Here is a 12,717-nt window from a genome sequence, read left to right as displayed (position 1 = left end):
AACTTTAAACATTTCAAGAGTTTGGCAAATAAACATTACAAGTTCAACATAGGAGGCTTCAAATATGAAATTAAAGGTTCAACAACAACTTACAAACCTTAGGCTCATAAATAGCATTAAAAGGGATATGAGATTTAAAATTTAGTGTTTAACATACTATCCCAAAAGAAACATTGCGCAGCGGATAAACTTGATAAAACGTGATAAACTAATGGAGTCTTGCTCAAGGACACCATCAGAGGCCACAATGACCTACTCCTCCCCCGCACCAGGATCGGCAGGGTAGAAGTGGCCAAACACAACTTCCGGCTCACTTGCAACTCAGTTTTAAAAGCAACATGAGTATAAAGGTACTCGCAAGATTTACGCAATTTTAATAACCAAGGAGTATACAATGAGGGCTCAACAAGATAAAGGCAGGCTTTAGGGTTAAGTAAGTTTGCAAAGCATGAGCTCTCTAATCCAACATCCAGCTCTCTAGCAATTTAATTAACTTACTTAACCCAACTCACAATTTTAGTTGCTTAAATTACTAAACAATTAAAGTAACAGAAGGTGGCATGGTCATAACAAAGTAAAAATGATACTTCTACGAAGAATTTATTGGATATTGGCAGGCTCATAACCGAGAGTGCGGCAATTCAAATTGATTATTTAGCCTTGCAAGGGTGTACTTCTTTACCCACAGGACACAAGGACCATGCGGCTCATCCAACGGATCACGCTGGGTAAGGGGGTACTCGCATCAACCTTTTCCAACAAGTCTCAACAGTTGAAAATCACGCCTAACTTTCACGGAGAGTCACCTAGGTCCACCAGGGACACCTCTAAGTCTCTCTACAAAGCCCTATGGCCATGCATTTAGAACCGTACGTCAATGATTAAATCATAGAAGGTATTCGGCTCATCCATATCATGATTGGATACGTGGTAGTATGTTAAGTTGCTCAAAATTGAGGTTACACGGATGGTCCTTGAACGATTCAAGCGGACTATACCTCCGAGACTCCTTTCTCTAGTCCGTACATTCCGTCCAAACCACGTGACCACTTTTCCAACTAGACCGTTCCAATCCTTCCAACATTCCCAAAACCGGACAAGTGTGAACAAGGGTAACCAAGTTGCTAAGTGAGTGTAGTGTGATTCTATTCCCAAAATTTCCTTACAAGTTATAGACCAACTCTAAGCATGGCTAAGCATCTAATCAATTAGTTAGTTACTAACTACAAGAGACAAGGATATGGATATATAAAATAAGGAGGGTAAATGCAAGAAAGTAGGATCAACGATGCAATAGATAAACATATAGCGTAACCACATATACCCAAGTGAGATAACTAAATTAAATCAAATTAGGCAGGTCAAGGAACATGCTTAGCTGCTTGCCTTGATTTTTTTCCAGCTCAACAGCAAACTCAATTCCGGGCTCAGGTTCGACGATCTTGGCGGGCTTAACGTGCTCGTTCTCCGGCATTTCGGTCGCTATAATGCATGAATGAGATGCATGCATTAGCATGATGCCATGATATAAATATGATATGACATGAAATGAGAAATGGATGGCATACATAAACTAGACAAGTAACATGAACGCTAGCGAGAAGATCTTGCTTACTATGCTCTTAAACAAAAGGGCCTATAGCCAGGATTGGTCAAAATAAATTCATACAGCAAACATAAATCAAAATTTAATTCTAGCATACGGAGAACATCAAAAGGAACTCATGGAATTTAGATTTGTAGCAAAATCATTTTTGTAGAATTATTTATGAGCACGATAATAATCAGCTACTTCAAAAAAGTTAAATCTTAAAAGATAATAAAATCACTTCCAAAAATTCTTAGAAAATAACCAAAGGATCTAGACATGAAACAAGGATAACAGAAATGGTTTTGCCATTTTAGCATTTTTCAACAAAGAGATATGCAATGAGCAAGCTTACAGGTAGCAAACATGAAATCAATCCAAAATCCTATTAAACAGGTAGAATTCATTAGAACAAGCTACACCTATTGATAACACATTTCACAAGGAGTCCAACAAAATTTAGTTTGGTATTTTCAGAGCATCAGATTATTTATTAAGCAATTAAATTACTTTCATAAAGATAAAGTATAACTAATTTTATAGAATAGTAACATGCAAAATAACATTTTTGGGGAGTATATCTGCAACATAGGAATCCAACAAAATAAGTTTCTCAATTTTTGGAGATCTACACAACTTTCTATGAATTTTACAATTTGACAGCTTTATGAAATACATAAAAACGCGAGGAAACGATAGGGGCAGCCGGATCCGGCGCTCCCAAACGCTAACAGGTGGGCCCAGGAAGCCATACGGACCCGAGCTGAGTCAAGGCCGGCCACTGGCCTTGACCCGTGGTAGGTGCGCGGCCAAAACGCGCCGTGCGCGATGCACGGGCGCAGGCCCGGCCTGTGACGGTGGGCGGCGGGCGGCGGCGCGGCAAGGCGACGAGCGCATGGAGTGGTCTAGGCAGGGGTGAAGCTCACTAGGAGCCGTGAGCGGTGGCGGAGGGGCGGCGCTGGCGGGAGGGGCTCACCGGGGGCCCTGCATGGCGGGGAAGAAGGCTGGGTTAGCACCGGAATCGATTGAGGAGAGGAAGGAGAAGGTGGGGGCGCGAGGGATCGAAGTGGGGCTCACCGGAGGCAGCGAATCGCAGCGGCTGGCAGGAGGAAGAAGAAGATGGCGGCGGTAATGGAGGAGGAGGGCTAGAGTTTGGGGGAGGAGATCTAGCGCGGGGGTCAAGGGGAGGGGACCCAAGCGGCCAGGCGGGGCCTCGCTTGCCCGCGGTCACGCTGGCCCAACTAGTAGCCGACGGTGCCGCCGCCTAGGCTGGCCAACGAGCGTGCTAGGAAGCACAGAGGAGGCAGGGGTCGGGGCTGACAGGTGGGCTTGGGGTGGAGGGGAAAAGAAAAAACGATGATTCATTTTTAAAATTCAAAACCTAGAACTTCCCAAGCTCAAAAATTGCCAAAAATTTACAGAAGCAATATAAAACCACCTCAAACACAATGCAATAACAAGAACTCAAAAATCTATTCTAGATTGCTCATAGTAAAATAAACAAGACAGCAATTTTTAAACATTCCAAGAATTTTGTGCCTCGGGTTTGCTGCCAAAAAATTAAGAAAAATATTTTAAATTCATCATTTTAAATATAGTATTTGAATCAAATTTTTTAGTGCATAGTTACTTAACAAAAATTAAACTTGCTTCACAACATTCACACAAACAAGGTAAGAAAATAAATAAAATCATTCAATTTCATGCATATGATGCTCCATTATGATTCAATGATGCTCATGATGCTACTAGTTACATGTTAATCATGGTTTTAATATTTGGGTTGTGACAGAGTAAGCCGATTGCCAATTAGTATCAGACAAAGATTTTGTGCTGGATTTTATTTTATTGATTTCTTTCTATGATGATGAAGGCATGCATATGTAGTTGCGATGAACCAAGTCCGAGGCGACTTCGACTCTTCATGTATAGTAGTAACTCTTATTTCCTTGTATGAATTCCATTCTGATCCATGTATGGAAATCTGCCGAGCCTTTGAGCACTCTTTGGATGGGGTAAGATAACACTTGCTAGGCTTGTCATTAAAATCACAATTTGGCACTCATGACTGATGATTCTGCACTCAGGAAACTGACCATGGTTGCTTCTGGTAAGGCATTGGCCTCTACCAACAACGAGCCTACCGGTAAATACTGCGAGTACATCCCAGAATATCAAGAAGGCTCCTTCGTGTGTTTTGGCACGGAAGGGGCTTCCTATCCATCTTGTGGAAGATACATAAGCCATCCATCTTTAAAGCCCACTTTGGCCCAATTATCTTGTGCAGATAAATTAAGCTGCTGCAAATATTTTCAACATTTTGATAGGATTAACTCAATTTTTTTCTTAAACATTGACTTTCAAAATGTTGAAATTGTAAAGACGAAATGTTGAAATTGGAAGCAACAAATGTTAAAAATACTAAAATCGAAATGTTGAACAGGGCGCCTCTTCTCCGGCGAGCTGGGCGCACGGCGGCGCCAGCAAAACGGCGGCACGCGTGGGGCAGCGGCGGCGGGCACAGGCGGCTGGCGGGATAGAGAGAGGAAGCTTGGGTTTGGGTATGAATCCAACAACCGTAATTGTTTGCACCAATCTCAAATACTTGAGATCTATCGGAAGATGTATAGGAAATCCGGGCACGGAGGCGCCCAACCGTGGACCGGAGTTTTGAGCAGGCCCACATGGGCCTGATCTACAGCAAGGCCCAAACCGGTACGTAACTTCGGTATTGATTGAGATCGATGGCATGCATGTGGCCCTTTATGCCACTTACATTATGGCTGTTTGTGACAAGTTGACAGCCGGGGCAGTAGTCTTTTTTTCTTTTTCGAGTTTCAGTTTCCACTATTTTCAATGCCCATGAGAATGACTTAATTACATTTTGGCTATCTTCCATACCATGATTGACATGCATAGTGTATAGATCAGCACGTGCACCGCGGCATGCGTGCGACTTCTCAATCTTCCGCCAATAGGGGCTTCTTCTTGTCTTCCCATTTATTTAGCCTCATGCGCGCTTGTTCCACCTGTAAATACAGTTTAAAAAAGTTAAATGCATATTCAAATTAAAGTTGACGACGGCACAATTTTTCTTTCAAAGAACACCAAATCACAATTGCCAACACAAGACGTGCAAAAACCCAACAGTACCGTACATAATTCTGAGATATTAACTCGAATAATCATTCTTTTGCTGCTTCACACCTTGCTGCCAACTGCTCCTACTCAGCACAGTCCGTTTGGTCATCCCTCCTGTAATTACCCTTTTTTTTCTGCGTTCCTGGTTGTCGGCGGTCGAGTTCCCTCTTTCGACCGTTTTTCTCCTTTTTTTCCTTTTCTAGCTCCTTCGGTTTTTTTCACGTTTTTCATTCTAAACCACTGTATTTTCTGCTGCTTCCTACTGTAATGAAAAGGCAGAGCACCTGCCAATTGTCCTAAAAGAATCATTCTTTTGCTACATGTATTCCAAATTACTGATGGTACATATAGTTAACTCAAATGAAAATACATGAATATAAATCAGAATCTGTTCCATCACTTCCACATATGTTATGGCACTGCAAGCAGACTGCATAGTAAGGTTGTGTGAAAATTGTCTAGCATACCTCTTTGTTCCAATCGGTACGGAGTGTGATCCAGATAAGCGTAAGCGTCTGAGCAACCAATCCACCGATCATCCCACCCCATATTCCCTGCGGGTGGAGGATCACATAATATAAATCTCAGCCGTTAATATCTCCTTCGAACTCGAACAGCACACGCGCGGGACAAATTAAAGGCAACTGATTTTTTTTTTGATCCAAAAATCGACAAGAAGGTTAATATAATTACCATGGCGCCCAGATCAAAGTGAAACCCCAGGACGCAGCCGAGGGGGATCCCGATGCCGTAGTAGCACGCGATGTTCACATACGCCACGAACGCCTGCCAACCGCAGCCAACCGCCACACCTGCGAAAAATACCAAGACGTAGACAGATCGCAAATTCCAAGGAGTAGTAATGAATAAGAAAGTTCCATGCAATAATCAATACGACACAGCAGCAGCATGATTTGGATTTGAGAGCACCAAAATCGATGCTGATAATGATACCTGACAGGACAGGCTGGATGCCGTCGAGGACGATGGTGACGGCGAGCAGCGGGGCCATGGCGGAGGCGGCGCGCGCGACGTCGTCCCCCCTGGTGAAGACGTAGCCGATGCGGTCGCGGAGGCACAGCACGGCGGCGGCGATGGCGCACGCCACCGCCGCCGACACCGCGGTCACCACCTTGACGGAGAAGGACGCCGCCTTGGCGTGCCCGGCCCCGAGCTCGTTGCTCACCCTCACACTGCATTGCATGCAACGGGAGAGATGATCGATGCGCTCGTCGTCGTCAGTACCAGTGCCACTGTGCCACGCATATATCGAGGTAAGCTGCTTACCTCGCAGCAGCGTTGAAGCCTACCGACACCATGAACGACCATCCTGCCACGGACATGCTGATCGAGAGAGTACGCAGCATGTGGAAGAATTCAGCACGTGTTAATCAAGAACAAACAAGAATACAAGATTTAACAGAGCCTTACCACACCGCGAGGGAATCGAGCGCGATCTCCGGGTCCTTGAGCAACCCGGCGATGAGCACGGTGATCTGCGCGTACCAGGTCTCCAGGCAGAGCATGACTGCCGACGCGGCGGAGAGCCGGAGAAACTCCGGCAGGCCGGAGAAGGCCCGGCAGGAGAACCCCGTCCAGGTCAGCCTGCACCGCCGCGACGTGGCGATGTAGGCGAACTGCCCGGCGACGACGACCCACCAGCTCAGGCTGAGGACCAGCGACGCGCCCAGGAGGCCGAGGCCGAGGCGGTACACAGCGAGGTAGCTGAGGGCGAGGTGCGCAGCGAGCGTGGCGGCGGAGATGTAGGCGCTGGGCGCCACGATGCTCTGCGCCTGCAGGAACTTCTGGATTGGGAAGTTGGCGGCGTACGCGAAGATCTGCGGGATGAGGCCGAGGACGTAGACCCGGGCGGCGGCGGCGATCCGCGCGGGCTCGCCGAGGAGGACGAGGATCCGATCGGAGAAGACGTAGATGGCGGCGAGCGGGACGCCGGTGGCGGCGAGCAGGACGAAGGAGCGCTGCATGTAGAAGCCCAGCATCTCGTACCGGTGCGCGCCGTAGGCCTGCCCGCACAGCGTCTCCACGGCGCTGCCCATGCCCAGCTGCGATGCGAGCTCTCGATCAATTTGGTGTTTTGAAAATTGAAATGGTTTTGGATTCGAGCAAAGTGATCGATGAAATGACCAATCGGCACCTAGGACGACGACGTACGTACCATGAGGCCGTACGCGAAGACCTGGATGCCGACGTTGCCGAGAGAGGCGGCGGCGAGCTCGAGCGTTCCGAGCTGGCCGCAGAAGATGCGCGTGGACATGGACATGAGGTAGTTGATCATGTACACGGCGCAGGCCGGCGCGGCCAGCGCCACGAGGAGCCGGAGCTCCGCCCGCGCCGCGCGCGCCAGCCGCGATGCAGGGGGCGCCGACTCGTCCGACAGGATGCGCTCCAGCTCCCCGCTCACCCCGTGCCCGCCGCCGCCGCCGCCGCCACCTTCTCCCGGCGACGGAGCCGCAGCGGCGCCGCCTTCCGATCCGCTGCCGCCTTCTCCGTCGGGCGACAGGAGCGGCGCGTGCTGCTGGTCGTCGCCCGCCGTGCCCATAGCGCAGCAGCCCGGTGAGCGGCGGACGTCGAAGTGTCCTCCAGCTCCGAGCCAAGCTCTGTGGTAGGTCTAGTGCAGTAGCCTGCGGCGGCTAGGCTCATACCATCCCGTGCTGCGAGACGGTGCGACGCGTGCTGTTGCGCACGTGTGGGCGGCTGTGGAACACGGTAGCGTGCGTGGCGCGGCGATCGGACCAGTCGTGTCGCTTTACGCGAAATTAGTGAGGGCGGTGGCAGATGCGGAGATATTCCAGCAGGCTCCATCATTCCGGTGGTCTCTCTCCGATGGGCCGGGCTAGGTCATGCAGACGTAAAAGAGGCAGCTCAGCTCTGTCGGCTTGCAAATAAGAGGCCGGTTTCATGGACGACACGAGGCCGAGCACCTAGGGTTAAAAACAAGAGGCCGTTTTCTTCATTGTCTAAATCAAGTTCATATGACAATAAATACTCTCTCCATCCTTGAACATTTGATATTTAGGGCATGCGATTTAGTAAAAATTAAACTAGATTACTTGTCCTAAAGGTCATGTATTTAAGAATGGAGGTAGTATCTTGCTTATAATCACCATTAAGCGAGAGAGACAGTTGAACGAATGCATTGCATGCAGCTCCAAGACTTCTTCAAGACGGATTTAAGAATTAATGACGCTCCCTCTTGCTATATGTATACTCACAACTAGGTTAGATTCAGTGTCCTGAAACACAAAATTCTCACACCACATACAATCCATCACCCTCGAGCTGTTCAACACATATATACCTTCTCTAGTTGTAGCCATATATATGAGCCTACCAATAATGTTCACACGCATAACACCACCACAGTCACACACATTCTCTTCTCCATATATCACTGTTGGAATATTGGTGAAATTGTTGGATATTTTTGTTACATAATCTTCTCGATCGGTTAACAAACCGAGAGAAACTTCTAGAGCACGTCTCCGACCTACATACCCGATTAGGACTCGTGATCGGCAAGCACACTTGATTTAAGCATACTCGGTTAGCTTAAAGAGAAATATTATTTCAGTTTCAGCAGTAGATAATCCCGTACATATTTATGAGTTTGGCAACCATAAATGTATATATTGAGACTCTGTTTGGATCCAAATGCTAATGGGTGAAAGTGCTAAACTTTAGCACCAGTCCATCCAAACATGAGTGCTAATAGGGTGGGCTAAACTTTAGCCGAGACTCAGAAATTTTAGTATAAATATAATTGCTAATATATGCTAAAATTTAACACTTATCTTTAGTTCTTTCGAATAGACCTTGGCCTAAGTACTTAATGTTGGTTTCGTGCGCATTTTTTGCAAGACAAGCTATATATACTATCCGCCGCCACCACGCACCTTCAGTCCTTCACTGACGTTGCCGCGGCACCTTCCGATCCGCTGCCCCTCCGCCGCCGCCGTCCCGCAACAGGAGCGGCACATGCTGCTGGTCGCTCGCCGTGCCCGTAGCGCAGTCCGGTGAAGGCGGATCGATCATCTCGATCGACGACGGCGGGCTCGATCGCTCCCGCTCTAGCCACGCGCGCCGTCGAAGCGTCCAGCTCGGAGCCTAGCTTGGTAGCAGTTGTGGGCTTGTTGTAGCCTGCGGTGGCTTATACCATCCCGTGTTCTGTGCTGCGAGACGATGCGACGTGTGTGCTGTGGCGCATGCACGCACGTGTGGACACAGAAGCGTGCGTGGCGACGTACGTGGAGTGGCGCGGCGGTCGGATCAGCCGCTGAGGCCGCCGGCCGGCCGCGCGCTGAGCGGAGATATTCCAGTCCAGGCTCGCTCCATCACTCCGGCCGGTGGCCTCTCTCCGTTGGGGTAGGTCATGCAGACGTAAAGGTGGCTGCTCGCCTCTGTCGGCTTGCAAACAAGAGGCCGTTTTCAGCGATGATATATATGCAAGGGTAGTCCCAACCCTCACCTCAGCTGGTGTTCGCAAAAGTCTGATGTGGCGAGAGAATTAATGAAGAAAGAGAAGAAAAAATATGGAAACGGTGTCTCATGCACGAAACGATGTCGGCACATGCTCCAAGACGAAAAATCAGCGAAACGGGCGTTGGGGACGATTCATCGTTTCTTCCCCCAATTTCCCGATCCGCTGCGCCCGCTTCCGTTCCGCCGCCGCAGCGCCATGCCCGCCCGAAGCGCCCGCCGTGGCCCAGCTTTGGCGTTGCCCGTGCGACCGGACGCAGTCCTGCTCCGGCGCCGGCCGAGCAGCTCGCCTCGTCGGCCTGGCCAGCTCCGGCGTTGCCCGCTCGGCCGGATGCGGTCCTGATGCGCCACCGCCTGCGCAGATCGCCTCGTCGGCCGGCCGGACACGGTCCTGCTCCGCGAACTGCCGCGCCGGCGCCGGCCCAGCTCCTCTGCAACCCGCGAGCCGCCCGCCTCGAGGCCTCCATCCGAGCGCTCGCTGCCTGTTGTTGCCGTGCGGTTGGATTGCTTTAGCTGAGGAAGGAGAGGATAGGGGAGAGAGTCACAAGGGAGAATATAAAATTTCAGCACGAGCCCACACTAAGAAATCTGCGTTGGAGTAGTAGTTTCCTAAGCTAGTTTCCAGTTGACATGGCACTTTGGACACCGTGTATGGAAACCACCGGTTGGGACTGCCCTAAGGAATACGGGGAATATGGTTCCATTACGCTATAACTGTAATTTTGATGATTGTGTGATAATATAGCTAATGGAATTAATAAGTTTGTAAGCTTAAGTTTGTAGCATTCTAATTTCATTGATGGAGTCCAATCTATATACAAGATGTTCTAATTCGCTGTTAAGATATCCAAGGTGTAGTGAAAAATATTTTAGAGGTGTCCAAATAACAACCGAGCTGATTTGGACTAGATTCAACATGAATACATGCGTCGATTAAACCGACGGCATCATATTTGAACCGAGCGGTGCATTGGACTGTGCAATAGCGGTAAAGTGCAGAAGAACTCAGTACCACTGGTTGAAATGACGCTATCAGTATGGAGGTGTCGGTGCAATGAGGAGATAACATGGCAATCAAGTGAAGAAATGATAGAGGTACCGGTTAAACCGACGGTGCAAAAAAAGTGTCGGTGGAAGCGTGCTGTGGTTACTCAGTATGTATGTTTTGGGTTCTAGAAAGGTTTCCAAGGAAAGTTTTCAGCACCGGTTAAACCAACGGTCGTCGCTGCATTGCGTCTATGCAATGACATCAGCAGATGATGGCAGTTGGAGTTCAACGACTAGTAGGCAAGCTGAGTGCGACCGGTTAAATCGACAGTGACAACCGGTTTAACCGAAACTTTATACTTTTCAGGGAAAAGAGCTAGGAGTGGATCTCTAGCCTATATACAGTGCTATGCCAGTAGCCTGCATGCTAGCTATGCTGTGGTAGGACAGCAGCTTGGCCAATGGCGCTCGAGGGAAGAATACCGAAGTCGTATATCTCTGCTCCTTGAGGTTGAAGAAGAAGACAATACATTGAATCTCAATCCAACAACCAAAAAATTTGAGTCAGCCACATACGTGTATGGAGAGAACGGACCATAGCGTTGTTGGTTAAATCTCTTAACATGCTCTTAAGATGCTATCTAGCTCTCACAGAGCCTCCAAGAGAATAGGGGTACGGTCAATGACACTAGGAGAAAAGAGATGCACGACTCATGAGCTGGCGAATCATCTCCATATTGAAGCTATCATGTCCAAAAATAGGGTATAGAAGTGGAGCCTCCATCTAGTATTCAGGTTGGTCCCGGCATTGTTTCTTGACAAATTGTGTTGTTTGGATGTGATATTCATATTATGAAAACCAGCTAAGCAATTGTATCTCATCCAAACAGTCCATATTATTGTGGAGATTATATAATGTAACCACCACTACAAGAATAACCTCCACCCCCACCCCCAGGCACGCTTGATTTGGTTACTATCTAAATTATTCTTAATAATTTGTGTCACATTCAGACCATCCCTCGTAGTTTCGTATGCTGAACGGGCCGGGTTCACAGTTCATAGTACTTCACACGTTCGTGCATTGAATATGTGGGTCACTGATAGGGTGTAACCAAACCAAACATGGAAGAGTTTCGATCATTTGGTGTTGAGGAAGCGTGTTTTGTGTATGTGATGATATGGTTTGATGTGTTGCAAACTTGATTCGTGGAATAATTGATACCTACAATTTCAAATTCTTGTTTGGAATTTTCATGAGTATTTGTGTGGCGCTTCAAGGTTTAGGAGTAGGGAGCACTCAGTTTTTTTTTTTACCCTTAGGCATATTTTTACGCAAAACAATTTTCTTGAAAAAAGGGCGCTGCACCGTCTATCTAGGAGTACAATATTAATGGAGCCTATTTACTACAACCAAGTCATTCACTACAATGGACAAATTATTTGTTCTATTGTACTAGTACCAAGGACAAAAAGAATGCAACAGAATTCCTACCCTGTGGTTTCAATGAATGTATATCATTGCTGCAAGTAATTAAGTAGCCAGCGAAATGATTCAATACTACCATTGCCACGTAACCTAATGTTGTAGGATGTGTGCAGCAACAAATTTTCTTTATGGCAGTACTTCCTCGATTCTCAACTGTATCATAATTTTGCTTTCTTTACAATTTTTCAAAATATTTGTTGTTCCACAGCTTCCAGGCAACTTAGGTATGTTTTTCCTAGTCTGCTCCCTCTTTAGTTGCAGCATTAATGAACTTCTTTTCATATGCATTAGCACATTAGAGTGTATGTATATTATATATTTAAAGTAACTCTCATATGTGCCATATGTCCAAAATGGCATGTATGTAAATTCATCAAAGTGTGGGAAGCACAAAATAATGTCATATTATGTAAACCTATCTTCCACGAGCCTTTACTCATATATGCATCCCCTTGGATTCTCAATGTCACGAACATTTTTCCTGCCTTGAATGTACAAAGCATAAATTAGAAATTAGTTACTACTCGGGTAATTCATGTATAGTAAAGCCAGTTCAAGTGAGGATTTCATAAGAACTTCATAAACATTAAATTAAATTTTATATCACATCAGCAAATTTGCTGACATGACATACAAGGTTATTACAAGGAGAGAGGAGGGGAAGTTTCATAAGGTAAGAGACGAGTATCATTCCCATGACACCCATCCGGTTCGGTTACCAAATTCTCAATCTTGATAGCTGTGCAATTATTTGGGAGATCCAATCTTACCTACTTCAAGAGTCCCTTTATTTGGCAATTCCTCGGGCAGAGTCGCGCAACATGGACTCATCATGTGAATGAATCATATCAATCACTAAACGGAAGTGACACTGGATCTAATCCGGGCCCCAGACATGAAGATGTGATCTAACATAAAAAAGAGAGCAATATAATTGGCACTAATCCACTCAAGTAGGACAAAGAATTGGGACAAGATGCTGACTGCAAAAGTGAAAGGTAAGAGAAGAACGGAC

General features: G+C 47.1%; 1 protein-coding gene across 3 annotated transcripts; it reads right to left on the bottom strand.

Annotated features, from left to right (window-relative positions):
* Nucleotides 1-4,304: 4,304 nt before the first annotated feature.
* Nucleotides 4,305-7,381, bottom strand: LOC112878275 (protein DETOXIFICATION 40-like). 3 transcript variants are annotated; one of them, XR_003225670.1, is made up of 8 exons: nucleotides 6,906-7,381; nucleotides 6,161-6,792; nucleotides 6,017-6,073; nucleotides 5,684-5,922; nucleotides 5,423-5,541; nucleotides 5,197-5,283; nucleotides 4,747-5,013; nucleotides 4,305-4,617 (listed from the first exon to the last, which is right to left on the bottom strand). XR_003225670.1 is itself a non-coding variant. In XM_025942721.1 (7 exons), exons 1-7 carry the CDS (start codon nucleotides 7,287-7,289, stop codon nucleotides 4,549-4,551), a joined length of 1,587 nt encoding a protein of 528 aa, XP_025798506.1. In that variant the 5' UTR covers nucleotides 7,290-7,378; the 3' UTR covers nucleotides 4,305-4,548. The 3 variants fall into 3 exon arrangements, 2 of the variants coding, with proteins under 2 accessions (XP_025798506.1, XP_025798507.1); XM_025942721.1 differs by lacking the exon at nucleotides 4,747-5,013 and having other exon boundaries at nucleotides 6,906-7,378; XM_025942722.1 differs by lacking the exon at nucleotides 4,747-5,013 and having other exon boundaries at nucleotides 6,885-7,020.
* Nucleotides 7,382-12,717: the final 5,336 nt, after the last annotated feature.

This window comes from Panicum hallii, chromosome 9, assembly GCF_002211085.1.
Source record: "Panicum hallii strain FIL2 chromosome 9, PHallii_v3.1, whole genome shotgun sequence".
Classification (NCBI taxonomy): domain Eukaryota; kingdom Viridiplantae; phylum Streptophyta; class Magnoliopsida; order Poales; family Poaceae; genus Panicum; species Panicum hallii.
Note: the sequence above shows the minus strand (reverse complement) of the source record. Positions and strands in the feature narration are given on the sequence as shown.

What these genes read in the sequence shown, in the direction of transcription:
- LOC112878275 (XM_025942721.1), bottom strand. Translation starts at nt 7,289, where the DNA reads ATGGGCACGGCGGGCGACGACCAGCAGCACGCGCCGCTCCTGTCGCCC. An exon ending in GGCTTCAACGCTGCTGCGAG is followed by an intron (nt 5,923 to 6,016) that starts GTAAGCAGCTTA and finishes CATGCAATGCAG; the next exon opens with TGTGAGGGTGAGCAACGAGC. An exon ending in GTACCGATTGGAACAAAGAG is followed by an intron (nt 4,618 to 5,196) that starts GTATGCTAGACA and finishes CTGTATTTACAG; the next exon opens with GTGGAACAAGCGCGCATGAG.